The sequence below is a fragment of the Mustelus asterias genome, chromosome 11, assembly GCF_964213995.1.
Source record: "Mustelus asterias chromosome 11, sMusAst1.hap1.1, whole genome shotgun sequence".
Taxonomy (NCBI): Eukaryota; Metazoa; Chordata; class Chondrichthyes; order Carcharhiniformes; family Triakidae; genus Mustelus; species Mustelus asterias.
The window spans coordinates 109,870,195-109,889,801 of record NC_135811.1 but is presented as its reverse complement, the minus strand read 5'-3'; the positions used below and the strand labels follow the sequence as shown (position 1 = coordinate 109,889,801).

The 19,607-nt window shown below is 45.9% G+C and overlaps 1 protein-coding gene across 1 annotated transcript in view; it reads right to left on the bottom strand.

Annotated features, from left to right (window-relative positions):
- LOC144500814 (growth factor receptor-bound protein 7-like) overlaps window positions 1-19,607 on the bottom strand; it is a 102,953-nt gene that overhangs the window by 32,469 nt on the left and 50,877 nt on the right. The window contains exons 4-7 of the mRNA XM_078224283.1: window positions 14,937-15,093; window positions 9,441-9,562; window positions 6,095-6,169; window positions 3,967-4,104 (exon numbers count right to left, since the gene is read on the bottom strand). Coding sequence (XP_078080409.1) covers window positions 3,967-4,104; window positions 6,095-6,169; window positions 9,441-9,562; window positions 14,937-15,093 — 492 coding nt within the window. The remainder of the gene's footprint in view (window positions 1-3,966; window positions 4,105-6,094; window positions 6,170-9,440; window positions 9,563-14,936; window positions 15,094-19,607) is intronic.

Here is a 19,607-nt window from a genome sequence, read left to right as displayed (position 1 = left end):
ATTGATGTCATTCTAGTGGGGTTTCTGTAGGAGTTAGCAAAGCATTGTCTGTGCATTTAAGACCTGGCTGGCTGTAGAGATTTGCATTCTAATCAGTATTCTGTAATTTGATTTCTGTGTCTGTGCCCTGTTTGAGAACAGAGACCACTCCATCTGACGAAGGAGCATTGCTCCGAAAGCTTATGGTATTTGCTACCAAATAAACCTGTTGGACTTTAACCTGGTGTTGTGAGACTTCTTACGGAGTTAGCAAAGACAGAGGAATCAGTGGGGCAATGGTACCTCCTGCCAAGCGCAGTGCCAGAGCAGGAGGCACAAAGGTGGAGCGGTGAGTCAGTTCTGTCTCACCTGGGCACTGAAGCAAATCACTGATTGGTCTTTCTATTGGTGCCACTGAGTCTGTGGGTATAGGATTCAAGTTCCCCCCTGGACACTCCCATCACGGGCATCCTGGAGTCCCGGGCTACATTCATCAAATTCCATTTTGAAAGTTGAAATGGTTGTAAGGAGATCCAAGTTGGGAAATTGGGTAATTTGACTTTTAGGAAAGACAGGCGGGAAGGGAAGACTGGTGGGGCAGCTCTGCTAATCAGAGAGGAAGTAAGTACAGTTCTGAGGGATGATCTTGGTTCAGAGGATGTGGAGTTGGTTTGGGTGAAAGTCACAAATACCAGAGGAAGGAAGGGAGTGGCAGGAGTTTTGTCTCGGACCCTGAAAAGTAGCCACACTGTCGGAAAGAGTTTAAATCAAGAAATAAAATTGCATGTAGAAAGAGCAATGCATTTAATCATGGGTAAATTTAATGTTTATATCGATTGGGCAAATCAAATTGGAAATGGCAGCCACGAGAGTGCATTCGGGATGACTTCTTGGAGCAAATGTCATGGAGCCAACTGGGGATCAGGCTGTTTTGGATCTGGTAATGTGTAATGTGTTGGTTTAAGATCTTCTAGGAAATAGTGATCATAAGCCTATATATAGGCCTAGGTAGGTAGGGACATGACCGGCGCAACTTGTGGGCCGAAGGGCCTGTTTGTGCTGTAGCTTTTTCTATGTTCTATAATATGATGGAATTTAGCATTCAGCTTGAGTGTGAGAAAACTGGGATTGAAATATCAGTGTTAAACTTAAAGGAGGGGAAATACGAAGGTATAAGGATGGAATTAGCCAAAGTGGACTGGTTATATAGATTAGTGGGGACAGACAATGGTCGGTATTCTCCGACCTGATCTGTGGCCGGGATTCTCCCACCTTGCCCACGGCTGGGATTCTCTGACTTTGTCCGCAGCTGGGATTCTTCACCCTCACCCGTGGCTGGGATTCTCCGACCTTGCCCGCGGCTGGGATTCTCCCACCTTGCCTGCGGCTGGGATTCTCCAGTCCCACTGCTATAGAACATAGAACATAGAAAGCCACAGCACAAACAGGCCCTTCGGCCCACAAGTTGCGCCGATCACATCCCCACCTCTAGGCCTATCTATAGCCCTCAATCCCATTAAATCCCATGTACTCATCCAGAAGTCTCTTAAAAGACCCCAACGAGTTTGCCTCCACCACCACCGACGTCAGCCGATTCCACTCACCCACCACCCTCTGAGTGAAAAACTTACCCCTGACATCTCCTCTGTACCTACCCCCCAGTTTGGGCTGAGCGCTGGGTTTTGGCCGTGCATCAGTGCATCTACATGGCTGTCACTGTCAGTAGTTGGAGGGAGTGAATGTTTGTGGATGGGGTGCCAATCAGGCTGCTTTTTTAGGTGGATTGGCCATGTTAAATTGCTCCTGAGTGTCCAAAGATGTGTAGGTTAGGTGGAATAGCCGTGGGAAATGCATAGGGTTATGAGGATAGGGTCCAGGGGGGACTGGTAAGATGCTCTTTTAGAGAGTTGGAGCAGGCTTGATGGGCTGAATGGTCTCCTTCTTCACTGTAGGGATTCTATGGAGATTCTATGGATGGTGATGAGCTTCCTGAATGTTGTTGGAGCTGCACTATTGTTAACGCAACCTCTAATTCTAGATACCACAAGAGGGGAACTGCCAACGCTTTGTATAATTGTAACAAGACTCTTATATTCAATCCCTTTGTCATAAAGGGTAACACAATGTTTTATTTCCCTATTGCTTGCTGTATCTGCAGCTAAACGTTTTGTGATTTGTGGAATATACGCCCAGATTCCTCTGAGTAACAACATTCCCAGTGTCTCACCACTGGAAAAAAAATCTGCTTTTCTAATTTTCAGTCTTATTATTGATTATTATTGTCAATTAGAACAGGACGCATAAATTCAGTACGTGAATGATGTGACTGTGTGGGCCCGCAATGGGAATCAGATCCCAATTCACCTGTCATTCTTGTGGTCACGTCAGTAGATCAGCAGAAAGCCAACAAATAAATAATCCTTTAATCCACAAACTAGTTTAGCAATCTTCCAAAACCTGATTTCAGACCAAGTCTGTCACCTCAGTTCTTTGAATGCATTTTTTGTCCTTTCCACTTGAAAGATGTAAGATTGTCATGAAGTTTTTAAAGGTTTTTGCAACAATGTACAGGCAAAGAAATCCTTGCCCTTTGTTTGCTTTCGTGTGTTTGGAAACTGCTTTCCTGTCTCTCCCCCGCACTAACTTTCATTTCAGGATTGAAGTTGGCGGATTTTACATTCATGCAACAATCCGAGTCTCTTTCTTTCTACATAATTAGCGTCATTGAGAATGTGGCTAATGCCCAGATTGACATTAGTGGTTGCATTGGGTGCGGGTAACTGCAGATTCATTCCATCAGCTGTAACCTTCAGCATCATCTGTACAACTATAATTTCAAACAACTAGATTGGATTCAAAAATGAAAATGTCTGAGCAGGCGGAGCAATGGTTGATGGGATTCATTGTAGCTAAAGTGTTGTCCATTGGAAGACATCAAACTTCAGACAGCATGAATGGAGCTGAAATAAACCTGGGGGATCTTCAACTCAGTGCCAAACCTGCCTTACAAACACAGAGCAATGCAATTATCAGGCAGACTAACAGGACAAGTCTCACAACAACAGGTTAAAGTCCAACAGGTTCCTAGATGAAGGGGCAGCATTCCGAAAGCTCGTGATTCCAAATTACCCTGTTGGACTTTAACCTGGTATTGTGAGACTTCTTACTGTGCCCACCCCAGTCCAACAACGGCATCTCCACACCATAACATGAGAAGAACAGATCGGAAAATGGAAGTTAGAAAGTTGAGGCTTGGGGGCTGGGTGATGGGGAAAGGGAGAGAGAAGGGGGCTGGAATTTTACCGTTGTACCCACCACGGGAATCGGAGTGAGTGAGGGGCGGAACATGGAAAGGCCCGTTGACCTCGGGTGGGATTTTACGGTTTTGGGGCGAGCTGGGCTGTAAAATCCCACCCAGGGAGGGACCGAGTCAAACTCTGAGCGGATAAGAATGTCCGGTCGATATGGATTGCATCGTGGATTGTAAAGGAAGCGAGGGAGGAAATAGCTCAGAATTAATACAGATATAAACATTCATTCCCAAAGGGAATGGTGCCAGAGGATTGGTGGACAGTTAATGTTACTCCTATGTTTACAAAGGGAAAGAACACGACTAGAAAACTTTAGACTAATTTGCTGAATGTCAGTGTAGAAAGGACAATGGAATCTTCACTGCAAGGTGCAATAGAAAACAGCTAGAAACCAAAAATATAATAAAGGATAGTCAACCCTGATTCTGAAAGTGAAGATCACTCTTCACCAACCCGACTGCATTTTGTGATGAAGTAACAGGAGGAGAAGGTGAAAGGCTTCAGCAACGTGCCCGTCTGGTCAGACATGTCTATTCTTTCGTCTCTGTGCAAGAATTTAAAGTGTCACGTGATGTTACTCTGAATAGACTGGTATCATGGACTTGTTCCGAGTGACATGAAACAAGATCTGTTGCTGAGTATAAAGCCAGGAATGATGTTGGGAATACTCACTCACCTTGGATGTCCCTTTTGTAGAGTAATACAGCCCAGAGCGCCTCAGGAAGAAATACAAGCGTCGCCATGTTTTCTTCCCTTTATCTTTAACGTGCAGGAATCCTTGAACCTCGGGATAGTTCCGAGCATTCAGGAAATTCTGCAGGATGAAAAAAAATCTTTAAATGACTGATAAATAGATGAAGCTCTTTAACCCTTTAACTATGTGAAGAGTCAACCCTCCAAAATTCATTCTCTCGACATACAGAGATACTTTGTACCATGACCTCTACAGTTCATTGCGTGACCCTGCCACTCAGAGACCACAGTAAGAAGTTTAACAACACCAGGTTAAAGTCCAACAGGTTTATTTGGTAGCAAAAGCCACACAAGCTTTCGGAGCTGCAAGCACATCATGACTCAGTGACCCTGCCACTCAGTGACCCTCTCACTCAGTGACCCTCTCACTCAGTGACCCTCTCACTCAGTGACCCCATCACTCAGTGACCCTCTCACTCAGTGACCCCATCACTCAGTGACCCTCTCACTCAGTGACCCTGCCACTCTGCCCACCTTAGTTCATAAATCAGATATCCACTCCCATCATCCCTCATTTGTGAAATAACTCCAGTGTTTCTGCCTGCCTGCTATCTGAGAGACTTTTCCACATATCCATCAATCATTCTGATAGCAAACTGAAATTACCTTTACTGCCTTAAACCTGAATCTCCATGACCCACTAATTTAACTTAAAGTAATATTCTGGGTTTGCTATATCTATTCCCTTAACTATCTTACCTGGCAATGCCCCTAGCACTGCTCCTTGGCACAGGGTGGCACTGCCAGGTTGGCACCACCCCAATGGGTGCCCCATGGGGATTCCTTTATTAGTGGTGGTGGGGGGCGTGGAAGTGGGGACTGAGGGTGCCGGCGATGGCTGCTGGGGGTGGAGGAAGAGGCCAGTTGCGTGCGGCATTGTCTGGGTCAGTGGGTTGGGGGAAGGGGTCTGGTGTTTGGTGGGTAAGAGGGGTGCAGCTCCAATTGGGGAAGGGGGGAGGGTGGGGGAGCACCTGAGACCTCAGTGGTGGTGTGGAGGAGGGGGGGTGGCGATTGGGGTGCCCTCTAAACGTGGTGCCCCGATCTCAGTGCAGCCGGGCTTTGCCAGTGTGTTGAAGCCCCGCCCCCTACACGATGGTGGGAAACATGGCCACCTGTGTTTGTGACAGAGTGTGGGAAGATCTGGAGAAAAAACCGGCCCAATTCTCACTTGATTCAACAACCTGCCATTTTTTGGTCAGATTTTGACAAGACTTGAATGTGTCAGAGTGCGTCAGAGTGTAGCTCACCTGTACACGCTGTGAGTATACCTCACCTGTACACACTGTGAGTATACCTCACCTGTACACGCTGTGAGTGTACCTCATCTGTACACGCTGTGAGTGTACCTCACCTGTACACACTGTGAGTGTACCTCACCTGTACACGCTGTGAGTATACCTCACCTGTACACGCTGTGAGTATACCTCACCTGTACACACTGTGAGTGTACCTCACCTGTACACGCTGTGAGTATACCTCACCTGTACACACTGTGAGTATACCTCACCTGTACACACTGTGAGTATACCTCACCTGTACACACTGTGAGTATACCTCACCTGTACACACTGTGAGTATACCTCACCTGTACACGCTGTGAGTGTACCTCACCTGTACACGCTGTGAGTATACCTCACCTGTACACACTGTGAGTATACCTCACCTGTACACGCTGTGAGTGTACCTCACCTGTACACGCTGTGAGTATACCTCACCTGTACACACTGTGAGTATACCTCACCTGTACACGCTGTGAGTGTACCTCACCTGTACACGCTGTGAGTGTACCTCACCTGTACACACTGTATGTGTGTCTCACCTGTACACACTGTGAGTGTGTCTCACCTGTACACACTGTGTGTGTGTCACACCTGTACACACTGAGTGTGTCTCACCTGTACACACTGTGTGTGTGTCGCACCTGTACACACTGTGTGTGTGTCGCACCTGTACACACTGTGTGTGTGTCGCACCTGTACACACTGTGAGTGTGTCTCACCTGTACACACTGTGTGTGTGTCGCACCTGTACACACTGTGAGTGTGTCTCACCTGTACAAGCTGCGAGTGTGGAACTCCTGCATTAGCATCCAGACTTCCTGCTACCAAGTGCGCCGGGAAGAACAGCTGTTTAAGAAGGAGAAACGTGATGATTAAATCCTGTTTGACAAATCTCCCTCTCACTCAGGCCATTTAACGCAGTGATTTTCCAGATCCATTGAAATCCCAGCTTGGTTACAGCACAGGAGGCCATTCAGCCCATTGTGTCAGTGCCAGCTCTCTAAAAGAACAATCTGTTTTGTGCCATTCCCCTCCCTTCTCCCTTTCTTCTTTTTCAGAAAATAATCCAATTCCCTCTTGGATCCTGGAATATTTAATATTAAATCTGCCCCATTCTGAGCCACTGAGATCCCAACATCAAAATCACACGTGGTTATTTGTGCCTAAAACTCACCAATCTTCTGAGTGTGAAAGTGGCAGGAATGAGACTCCCAACTCCATCTCAATGCCAATCTAACGGCAAACACTCTCTCTGTGTAACCTCACCTGATTCCTTTCTTTCAAAGAAAAATTTTGGTAAAGTTTAATGTGTGGTTGATTTTTCTCATTGATTTTCCTTGATCTTACACCTCTCCCAACCCACACCCTGATCCCGGATACCACCTCCTGCCACCATCTCCATCGGAGGCTGGGCACGAGTAAACAGCTCATTGACAGGTTATAAAGCTCAATCACACCCAGATAAGCTTCATATACATTCATAACTCTTTGTTCTGATAATCATTACAGACACATTACAGACACATGGCTGCAGGATGACCAAGATTGGGACCTGAATATTGAAGGATACCTGACATTTCAGAAGGACAGGAAGCTGGGATAAGGTGGTTCTGTTAATGAAGGATGAATTGGTACAATGGAGAGTGATTAGCTTAGTTGATGCAGGATCTGTTTGTGTAGAGATGTGAAATAGTAAAGGGTGACGGTAAATAGTCACTGTGCGACTGGTTTATAGACCCCCGAACAGTAAACGCACTAGGATATGGTACAGAGGAAGAAATGAGTGAGCTTGTGAGAAAGGTACAGCAATAATCCTGGGTGATTTTAATCTACATTTTGATTGGATGATTCCAGTTGGCAACGGTAGTTTGGGTTCAGAGTTCAGAGGGTGTTTTTGGGGCAGTTTCTTAAAGCAACACATTCTAGAGCCAATCAGAAAGCAGGCTAGACTAGCTCTGGGCACTGAGGATTAATTAATACCCTAACCCTAAGCTTAACCCTGACCCTAACCTTAACCCTGACCCTACCCCTGACCCTAACCCTAACGCTAGGTAGCAGTGATCATAATATGATTGAATTTCACATTCAGTTTGAGAGAGAGAGAAGTGGATCAAAGATTAGTGTTTAAGTCTGAAATGAGGGGCAGTAATGAGAACATGAAGACAGAACTGGCTAAAGTGAACTGGGGAATTAAGTTAAGAGATAGGTTGGTACAGATGCAGTGGCAGACATTTAAGGAGATATTTCAGAATATTCAGAAAAGATACATTCCAGTGAGAAAGAAAGGCCCTTAAGGGAAGGTCCCACCATCTGTGGCTAATTAAGGAAGTTCAGGATAGAAAGGATATTATTAAACTAGAAAGAGTGCAGAAAAGATTTACTAGGATGCTACCAGGACTTGATGGTTTGAGTTATAAGGAGAGGCTGGATAGACTGGGACTTTTTTCTCTGGAGCGTAGGAGGCTGAGGGCTGATCTTATAGAGGTCTATAAAATAATGAGGGGCATAGATCAGCTAGATAGTCAATATCTTTTCCCAAAGATAGGGGAATCTAAAACTAGAGGGCATAGGTTAAAATAGTCAAAAACAGTCATTGTGAACTTATCTACTTTGACAGAAAGAAGAGAAAAGCCGTACGTTATTTAAATGGAGGGGGATTGCAGAATTCTGAGGTACAGAGGGATCTGGGTGTCCTAGAAAATGAATGACAGAAAGTTAGTCTGCAGGTACAGCAAGTGATTAGGAAGACAAATAGAATGTTGATGTTTATTGCAAAGGGGAACGGGATATAAAAGTCGGGAAGTTTTACTACATTTGCACAGGGTATGGTTTCGACCACATCTGGGGTACTGTGTACAGTTTTGTTGTCCTTATTTAATAAAGGATACAATTTTATAAGAAGCAGTTCAGAGATGGTCCGCTCAGCCTGTGATGGAGTGGTTATCTCATGAGGAAATGTTGGTCAGATTGGGCTTGTATCCAATGGAGTTTAGCAGAATGAGAAGTGATTGTACTGAAAGATGTTGGATCCTGAGGGGGCGTGACAGGGTGGATGCAGAGAGGATGTTTTCCCTTGTGGAAGGGACTAGACCAGGTGACACAGATTAAAAACAAGGGGTCTCCCATTTAAGACTGAGATGGGAAGAATTTCATTTCTCTCAGGGTCATGAAGCTTTGGAACTCTCTTGTCCAGAAAGGGGTGATGGCAGTACGCTTGAATATTTTGAAGGCAGAGGTAGATAGATTCTCGAGAGAGTCACAGGTTATCGGGGGAGGGGGGGGGTAGGTGGAAGAAAGAGTTGAGGTCACATTCAGATCAACCACAATCCTATTGAATGCAGAGGAGACGCAAGGACACAAATGGCCTAAGCCTGTTCCTCATGAATAAGCAGCACCCAGCTGGGTAGAAAGCGCGGGTATACAGCTACAGGGAATGGAGCTTAGCTTCATAGCAAATTTCCACAACTGATAAATGCTTCAACCAGTGAGAAGTCAACAAGGAATGTGATAGAATTCACAGCCCGACAAAAGCCTCCTCCCCCCATCCATCATCTCACTTTATCACCAATCCCTTTTCAAATATATAGTTAAAAGATTTGGCCATGCTAAATTCTCCCTCAGTGTTCTGAACAGGCGCTGGAGTGTGGCGACTAGGGGATTTTCACAGTAACTTCACTGCTGTGTTAATGTAAGCCTACTTGTGACTAATAAATAAACTTTATTATGAATAAATAAACTAAATGGCATTACATTTATTTAAAGAGTCAGATTTCTTTCAAACTCTGCAGCAATTTGCAATCAAACCCACTCCACATTGCAACTGGGACCTCAACTTCAAACTGCTAAGGAGCCAGTTAGAAGTTGCCTCAGTTTTGGAAAGATCACCATTGGCTGAGTGTTCTGTGGGATAATTAGGAGGTTTTGGCATTTTATGTATCGAGTTTAATTATGATAGGCTTGTCCATGGCTGAACTATCCCCCCCTCCCTCAGCCTATGAGAAATGCTTCCCTAAATGAAGATATCAAAGTGATTCTGTATCCATACCGACAAAGCACTGATTTAGAGAGTCCAAGGTAAAAATAAACCCAATCTCAGTAACTTTCCAACAGATCCTACCTCAGGATTCCTGAAGAATTCGTATTTTGCGTAATGCTTTCTGAAGATGAATCTGCTTCCACTGTTAATTGGCCAGGTTTCCTGCACCTCTATCAATGACTCATGATCTTCGAGACATCTTTCTGGGACAGACAGAGAGTCAGAAATGGGTTGTATTCATTAGTCATGGCGTGAAAAGAAAGGAAAGTGTTAGTCACCATCAGTTCACCCTCCGATTAAATCCTACAGCTCCTGTGTCCACCAAGGGACTCAAGCACTTTGTCGATGAAAACACAGTCTCACTTAAAACTCCATTTGACCAACTCAAAATTCCATTTGTAATGTACAGGGAAAGAAGAATGGGGGTTTATTTGAAGAAAAGTTCTTGTTTGATACTAGCTGAGAATATGAGGCCTGTACTCTGTGCCGTGGAGCAGCCGGGCAGCTCAGAAAACACCTAGACTGTCCCTGAACCTGAACCCTGAGAAGATGTTATGAAGCTCCAGCGTTTGTGTAGAGTCTGGTGTGAGAATGATAGAACATAGAACATAGAACATAGAACATTACAGCGCAGAACAGGCCCTTCGGCCCACGATGTTGCACCGACCAGTTAAAAAAAAAACTGTGACCCTCCAACCTAAACCAATTTCTTTTCGTCCATGAACCTATCTACGGATCTCTTAAACGCCCCCAAACTAGGCGCATTTACTACTGATGCTGGCAGGGCATTCCAATCCCTCACCACCCTCTGGGTAAAGAACCTACCCCTGACATCGGTTCTATAACTACCCCCCCTCAATTTAAAGCCATGCCCCCTCGTGCTGGATTTCTCCATCAGAGGAAAAAGGCTATCACTATCCACCCTATCTAAACCTCTAATCATCTTATATGTTTCAATAAGATCCCCTCTTAGCCGCCGCCTTTCCAGCGAAAACAATCCCAAATCCCTCAGCCTCTCCTCATAGGATCTCCCCTCCATACCAGGCAACATCCTGGTAAACCTCCTCTGCACCCTCTCCAAAGCCTCCACATCCTTCCTGTAATGTGGGGACCAGAACTGCACACAGTACTCCAAGTGCGGCCGCACCAGAGTTGTGTACAGTTGCAACATAACGCTACGACTCCTAAATTCAATCCCCCTACCAATAAACGCCAAGACACCATATGCCTTCTTAACAACCTTATCTACTTGATTCCCAACTTTCAGGGATCTATGCACACATACACCTAGATCCCTCTGCTCCTCCACACTATTCAAAGTCCTCCCGTTAGCCCTATACTCAACACATCTGTTATTCCTACCAAAGTGAATTACCTCACACTTCTCCGCATTAAACTCCATCCGCCACCTCTCGGCCCAACTTTGCAACCTGTCTAAGTCTTCCTGCAAACTACGACACCCTTCCTCACTGTCTACCACACCACCGACTTTGGTGTCATCAGCAAATTTGCTAATCCACCCAACTATACCCTCATCCAGATCATTAATAAATATTACAAACAGCAGTGGCCCCAAAACAGATCCCTGAGGTACACCACTTGTAACCGCACTCCATGATGAATATTTACTATCAACCACCACCCTCTGTTTCCTATCCGCTAGCCAATTCCTGATCCAATTTCCTAGATCACCCCCAATCCCATACATCTGCATTTTCTGCAGAAGCCTACCATGGTGAACCTTATCAAACGCCTTACTAAAATCCATATATACCACGTCCACTGCCTTGCCCCCATCCACCTCCTTGGTCACTTTCTCAAAAAACTCAATAAGGTTAGTAAGGCACGACCTACCTGCCACAAAACCATGCTGACTATCACCTATCAATTCATTACTCTCCAAATAACTATAAATCCTATCCCTTATAATTTTTTCCAACATCTTGCCGACAACAGAAGTGAGACTCACCGGTCTATAATTCCCGGGGAAGTCTCTGTTCCCCTTCTTAAACAATGGGACAACATTCGCTAACCTCCAATCTTCTGGTACTATACCAGAGGCCAACGACGACCTGAAGATCAGAGCCAGAGGCTCTGCAATCACTTCTCTTGCCTCCCAGAGAATCCTTGGATAAATCCCATCCGGACCAGGGGATTTATCTATTTTCAGACCCTCCAGAATATCCTGCACATCCTCCTTATCAACTGTAATACTGTCTATTCTACTCCCTTGCAACCCAGTGTCCTCCTCAGCTATATTCATGTCCCCTTGCGTGAACACCGAAGAGAAATATTGGTTCAATGCTTCACCAATCTCCTCCGGTTCCACACATAACTTCCCTCTGCCATCTATAACTGGCCCTAAACTTGCCCTAACCAACCTTCTGTTCTTGACATACCTATAGAACGCCTTAGGATTCTCTTTAACCCTATCCGCCAAAGTCTTCTCATGTCCCCTTTTAGCCCTTCTAAGCTCGCTCTTCAACTCCCTCTTAGCCAATCTAAAGCTTTCTAGTGCACTACCCGAGTGCTCACGTCTCATCCGAACATAAGCCTCCTTTTTCTTTTTAACCAACAAAGAAACTTTTTTGGTGCACCACGGTTCCCTAGCCCTACCAATTCCTCCTTGCCTGACAGGGACATACCTATCACAGACTCGCAGTAGCTGCTCCTTGAAAAAACTCCACATGTCGGACGTTCCCAGTCCCTGTAATCTCCTAGTCCAACCTATGTTTCCTAATTCTCTCCTAATAGCCTCATAATTACCCTTCCCCCAGCTAAAACCATTGGCCCGAGGTTCATGCCTATCCCTTTCCATCACTAAGGTGAACGTAACCGAATTGTGGTCACTATCACCAAAATGCACACCAACTTCCAAGTCTAGCACCTGGTCTGGCTCATTTCCCAGCACCAGATCCAATATAGCCTCACCTCTAGTTGGCCTGTCTACATACTGAGTCAAAAAACCTTCCTGCACGCTTTGAACAAAAACTGACCCCTCTAACGAGCTAGAGCTATAACAATTCCAGTCAATATTAGTCAAGTTAAAATCCCCCATAACAATTGCCCTATTACTTTCACTCCTAAGCAGGATTGACTCCGCAATCCTTTCCTCAACCTCTCTAGAACTTTTAGGAGGTCTATAAAAGACTCCCAACAGGGTGACCTCTCCTCTCCTATTTCTAATCTCCGCCCATACTACCTCAACAGATAAGTCCTCATCAAACCTCCTCTCTGACACTGTGATACAATCTCTGACCAATAATGCTACCCCTCCCCCTCTTCTACCTCCTTCCCTACTTCGACTAAAACATTTGAACCCCGGGACCTGCAGCATCCATTCCTGCCCCTGCTCTATCCATGTCTCTGAAATAGCCACAACATCGAAGTCCCAGGTACTGATCCACGCTGCAAGTTCACCCACTTTATTGCGAATACTCCTGGCATTGAAGTATACACATTTCAAACCCTGCTCCACCCCACCTCTGCAATGCCGTGCATTGCAGTCCCCATCCATGCATCCCTCACTTTCAGCCCCACTACTCAGGATCCCTCCCCCCCCCCGAATCAGTTTAAACCTCCCTGCATGGCCTTAGCAAATTTACCCCCCAGGATATTGGTCCCCTTCTGATTAAGGTGTAGACCATCCTTCTCATAGAGGTCACACCTTCCCCAGTACGAGCCCCAATTGCTTAAGTACCTGAACCCCTCCCTCCTGCACCATCCCCTCAGCCATGAATTCAAACCTTCCCTCTCCCTATTCCTCTCTAAACTATCCCGTGGTACAGGCAAGAGTCCAGAGATAACCACTCTGTCAGTCTTGGCCTTTAGTTTCCACCCCAACTCCATAAATCCCTGCCTAATATCCCCTTCCCCTATCCTCCCTATGTCGTGTGTCCCCACATGTACAATAACTTGTGGTTTATCTCCCTCCCCCCTAAGAGTCCTGAATACCCTGTCAGACACATCCCGGACCCCAGCCCCTGGTAGGCAACACACCAACCCTGAGTCCCTACCTTTAGTTCCGACCCTCCTATCTGTCTCCTTAATTGTGGAGTCCCCAATCACAAGGCCCAGTCTTTTACAGCCCCTAACCACCTGAGCTTTCTCACTCGGCTCACCCCCAGAGATCTGCTCTCTATGCTCAGTTGATTCCTCCTCAACTGTAGCCTCCAGCACCGAAAACCTATTATGGAGGGGAACCGCCCCAGGGGATTGTCTTCCCGATTGCTTCTTACCCCTCCTCCTGGCATTGACCCAAGCCTCATTTCTAGGAGTTACTATTTCTCTATAACTCCTATCAACTTCCACCTCCGCCTCCCGAATTATGCGGAGTTCCTCTACCTCCCCCTCCAGCTCCTTTACACGCTCCTCCAGAAGCTGCAATCTAATGCACTTCTTACAACTAAAATCTCCTGAAACACTACTGGATTTCCTCACCACATACATCCCACAGGAGATGCAGCATACTGCCTGAACTGCCATCCCTGAAGCCATTACCAGCAAGAAAAAAAGAAAACAAAAAACTTCCCCAACTGTCACTCTCCACTGCAGCCCGAGCAACACTCCCTCACTGAGACACCAACTGTCACACCAACTGATAACCATACTTACTTCCTGAATGTCCGACGAGCATTGGGATCCTGGGTACTGATTGCCCCAACATCTGAGACAGAGGCCAAGTCATGTCAGGATATTTAACCATGTGGGTCATCACCTTTATTTCAAATGCAGCTGAGCAGGAGCACAAGTGGAATACAATCCCTTTGTTTAGGTGGCGTAGTGGTATTGTCACTGGCCTAATAATCTAGAGGCTCAGGCTAATGCTTTGGGGGTGTGAGTTCAAATCCCAGCACAGCTGTTGGTGGAATTTAAACTCAATTAATAAATCTGGAATAAAAAGCTAGTCTCAGTAATCGTGACCATTGTCGGGAAGGACATCTGCCTTCCTACTTGGTCTGGCCTACACATGACTTCAGATCCACAGCAATGTGGTTCACTCTTATCTGCCCTCAGGAATGGCCCAGCGAGCCACTTATACTCTCTGGAATTTAGAAGAATGAGGGCAGATCAAATTGAGGTGTACAAGATGATAAAAGGTATAAAGTAGACATGGAGCGGATGTTTCCTCTTGTGGGGCATTCTAGGACAAGAGGTCATAGTCTTAGGATAAGGGGCAGCAAATTTAAAACAGAGTTGAGGAGAAACTACTTCTCCCAAAGGGTTGTGAATCTGTGGAATTCGCTGCCCCAAAGTGCGGTGGATGCTGGGACAGTGAGTAAATTTAAGGAGGAGTTGGACAGATTTTTAATTGGGAATGGGTTGAAGGGAGAAAGCAGGAAAATGGGGATGAGGAGCATATCAGCCATGATCGAATGGCAGAGCAGACTCGATGGGCCGAATGGCCTTATTCTGCTCCTATATCTTATGAACTTATGAACTATGAGAGCAATTAGGGATGGGCAACAAATGCTGACTTTCCAGTGATGCAAACATCCTATAAAAGACTAAAATGTGGGTGAGGTTGTGAGAGGCGAGGGTGAGGATGAGGGGTAAGTATCCAGTTGCCGTGGTTACCTAGTGCAGTGTTGGGGTGAACCTCCACTAGGGTCCAGTTCTCCTCATCAAGACAGCGATTCCTCTCCACTAGCAAGTGGCAAATTTCCCGAGCTTTTACTGCAGCCGTGATCTCAAGAGACTTCTTCATTCCATCTTCATTGAAGATAGTAACAACCTGCGTCAAAAAGAGAGGGAATGGAAGGACAGTGAGAGAATGGTGAAGGCTAACAAGATTTATTGGGAATTTCAGTGATGTCAGCAGCATTAGCCTTGGGCTGGGCCTTTCAGGTTGAACCTCCAGTCATGTTGCAAACTTTGGGCCTGATTTTTATCTCTGCAACGTTGAATGAATACACATACTCTCAGCCAACCCGTACATGACTCTTGCTGCCAATCTACTCCTATTGGCAGCTTGTCAAGGAGAATGTTCCGATTACAATTGTCTCCTTGTTAATACACAGGCATTAAAGGTGCATAGTGAGAGGCTGATGCAAAGGTGAACAGAAATTTCCATGTATTGCCTGACACATTACAATCCAAGAGTCATAATTGTGGAGATTTGATTCTGACAGGTGCGTTTGTCTTTGTTCCTACGTTCGGATCGTGTGCGTATAATACATTAATTGTTAAAAGAAATCTGTGGTACACCCAACATCAGAATTCACAGCATCACTGTTACCAGGGAGACGAGACAGCTTGGCGTACCTTGGGCAGGTGAATCACATCAGCCATAACGATTGTTATCAGACACATCGAGCATAATTATGCCTTTGTCACAGTGAAGCAGACACTGACAGATCAGTCTGCACACACCTGACATGTGTACAAGTGCCAGATCGTGTTTCTGAGCAGTGCCCTTGAGCTGAGTTGTAGATGAGAGAGAGCGGCCGTGCACTGACTCTGTCAAGCTCAGGTTACAGAGGCCGGTCAGCAGAGGCAATGTGGAAATTAATCACAACAAAGTCACACACACACAAACAGGCCATTTGGCCCAGCTGCTCCATGTCAGTGTTTATCTTCCACACAGACTTTTCCTTTTTCTCTTCATCTCATCCCATCAGCATTTCCTTCTGTTCCTCTCCCCTCATTTCCCCTTAATTCGATCTATACACTATTCACTTCAACCACTCCCTGGGTAGCAAGGCCCACATTCTCCGCACTCTCCCGATAAATATGTTTCTCCTGAATTCCCAATTGGATTTCTGATCCGAATTCTAATTCGCCCCAACAGGTGGAAGTATCTCCTCGTCAAAACCCTTCAGAATTGTAGAGACCTCCCTTAACCCTCTCATTTCTTGTCGAGGGAGGAACCCCACTCGTTCATTCATTCTCTGATCGATATAAGCTCCCAGTTACAAAACCATTCTGGGAAATATTATCTCGGCATCCTCCAGTCACTCTACATCTCCATCTGGTTTTTATAATATGGAGCTGAGAACTGTTCTCACTATATGACAGCACGAACGTTCGGAGCGCTGCTCCTTCATCAGGTGAGTGGAGGATTGGGTTCACAAACGGCATATACAGACACAAACTCAATTTACAAGATAATGGTTGGAATGCGAGTCTTTACAGGTAATCAAGTCTTTACAGGTACAGACAATGTGAGTGGAGAGAGGGATAATCACAGGTTAAAGAGATGTGTATTGTCTCCAGCCAGGACAGTTAGTGAGATTTTGCAAGCCCAGGCAAGCCGTGGGGGTTACAGATAGTGTGACATGAACCCAAGATCCCGGTTGAGGCCGTCCTCATGTGTGCGGAACTTGGCTATCAGTTTCTGCTTGGCGATCCTGCAATTCTTGCAAAATCTCACTAACTGTCCTGGCTTGAGACAATTTACACCTCTTTAACCTGTGCTTAACCCTCTCTCCACTCACATTGTCTGCAATTGCTGGAACAATTGGTCCGAGGGTGACAGTAATTTTTCCTTCCAGTGCGTTCTCCTTTCTGCCTTCTGGTCATTTCCTTTGTTCTTTGACTTTTCCAGACCTTCCCCAACCACTTGTCTCCAGACACTGGTCATCAGTGAGAGGTTTCCATTGCATCAATTCCCTGTTAGGAAGCGCACCTTATAACGGCAGCAATAGATAGCACACCCCAAGGGGTGAGATGGAGTTGACAATTCTGGTTGCACGTAGTCCTGGAGGTTTCCGTGAATGGCCTCTTGCCCCTGACTAACGTTTTACACTGCCGCTATCGAATCCCTGAAACATACATCCAGGCAGTCCCGCAATGCCCTTAGCCAACCAGAAGGCAAAGAACAACAAAGAACAAAGAACAGTACAGCACAGGAAACAGGCCCTTCGGCCCTCCAAGCCTGTGCCGCTCCTTGGTCCAACTAGACCAATCGTTTGTATCCCTCCATTCCCAGGCTGCTCATGTGACTATCCAGGTAAGTCTTAAACGATGTCAGCATGCCTGCCTCCACCACCCTACTTGGCAGCGCATTCCAGGCCCCCACCACCCTCTGTGTAAAAAACATCCCTCTGATGTCTGAGTTATACTTCGCCCCTCTCACCTTGAGCCCGTGACCCCTCGTGAACGTCACCTCCGACCTGGGAAAAAGCTTCCCACCGTTCACCCTATCTATCCCCTTCATAATCTTGTACACCTCTATTAGATCTCCCCTCATTCTCCGTCTTTCCAGGGAGAACAACCCCAGTTTACCCAATCTCCCCTCATAGCTAAGACCCTCCATACCAGGCAACATCCTGGTAAACCTTCTCTGCACTCTCTCTAACGCCTCCACATCCTTCTGGTCGTGCGGCAACCAGAACTGGACGCAGTACTCCAAATGTGGCCTAACCAGCGTTCTATACAGCTGCATCATCAGACTCCAACTTTTATACTCTATACCCCGTCCTATAAAGGCAAGCATACCATATGCCTTCTTCACCATCTTCTCCACCTGTGTTGCCACCTTCAAGGATTTGTGGACTTGCACACCTAGGTCCCTCTCTGTTTCTACACTCCTGATGACTCTGCCATTTATTGTATAACTCCTCCCTACATTATTTCTTCCAAATTGCATCACTTCGCATTTATCCGGATTAAACTCCATCTGCCACCTCTCCGCCCAATTTTCCAGCCTATCTATATCCTGCTGTATTGCCCGACAATGCTCTTCGCTACCCACAAGTCCAGCCATCTTCATGTCATCCGCAAACTTGCTGATTACACCAGTTACACCTTCTTCCAAATCATTTATATATATCACAAATAGCAGAGGTCCCAGTACAGAGCCCTGCGGAACACCACTGGTCACAGACCTCCAGCCGGAAAAAGACCCTTCGACCACTACCCTCTGTCTCCTATGGCCAAGCCAGTTCTCCACCCATCTAGCCACTTCTCCTTGTATCCCATGAGCCTTAACCTTCTTAACCAACCTGCCATGTGGGACTTTGTCAAATGCCTTACTGAAATCCATATAGACGACATCCACGGCCCTTCCTTCATCAACCGTTTTTGTCACTTCCTCAAAAAACTCCACCAAATTTGTAAGGCACGACCTCCCTCTTACAAAACCATGCTGTCTGTCACTAATGAGATTGTTCCGTTCTAGATGCACATACATCCTGTCTCTAAGAATCCTCTCCAACAACTTCCCTACCACAGACGTCAAGCTCACCGACCTATAATTTCCTGGGTTATCCCTGCTACCCTTCTTAAACAACGGGACCACATTCGCTATCCTCCAATCCTCAGGGACCTCACCCGTGTCCAAAGAAGCGACAAAGATTTCCATCAGAGGCCCAGCAATTTCATCTCTCGTCTCCCTGAGCAGTCGAGGATAGATGCCATCAGGCCCTGGGGCTTTGTCAGTTTTAATGTTCCCTAAAAAACCTAACGCTTCCTCTCTAGTAATGGAGATTTTCTCTAACGGGTCAACACCTCCCTCCGAGACACTCCCGGTTAACACGCCCCTCTCCTTCGTGAATACCGATGCAAAGTATTCATTTAGGATCTCCCCTATTCCCTTGGGTTCTAAGCATAATTCCCCTCCTTTGTCCCTGAGAGGTCCGATTTTCAGTTATTATTCCATTGAATGATATATTTCTGTGTGAACTTGCTGTTTTTCTAATCGTTTTTTTTAAGATAATGATTGAAAATATTCAAAGAAAATTGAAAAAGAACAATGGGTGGGATTTTCCAGTCCTTCCCACCGGTGAGATCTTCCAGCCACACCAAAATTGACCCCTTGTGGTGGGTTCCTCGGTGGCGGAGTGGGTGAGCGATGCAAAAGCCTGTAGCTTTGGTGGGACCAGAATATCCCACTGGCAGCCAATGGTTCACTGTATCCAATGCAGGAAAACGCACTACAGGTGTGACTGGAAAATTCCACTGGCGGCCAATAGAAACTCTGCAGGACTGGAAAATCCCAACCAATGTTTTGGAATGATCCAATGATCATTCTCTTTGGGTTTTGCTCTCTGAAGCATTATGGGATTTCATCGTGGGGATCAATCTTGGAGATTAATACCCAAATCTCGGAGACATATTTGCAATCCTGTCGGGTTGGGAACCCCAGGATTGGGCCTGTGTACCTGTTAAATATGGGCAGAGTGTATTTAACATACAGACTCAAAGAGGTGAATATAATCTGTAAAACTCTGCTCATGCCCAAATTATATACAAAAATATAAATTCCATATAAACAAAAGCTTGGCTAATATTGTGATAGGTTGCTAT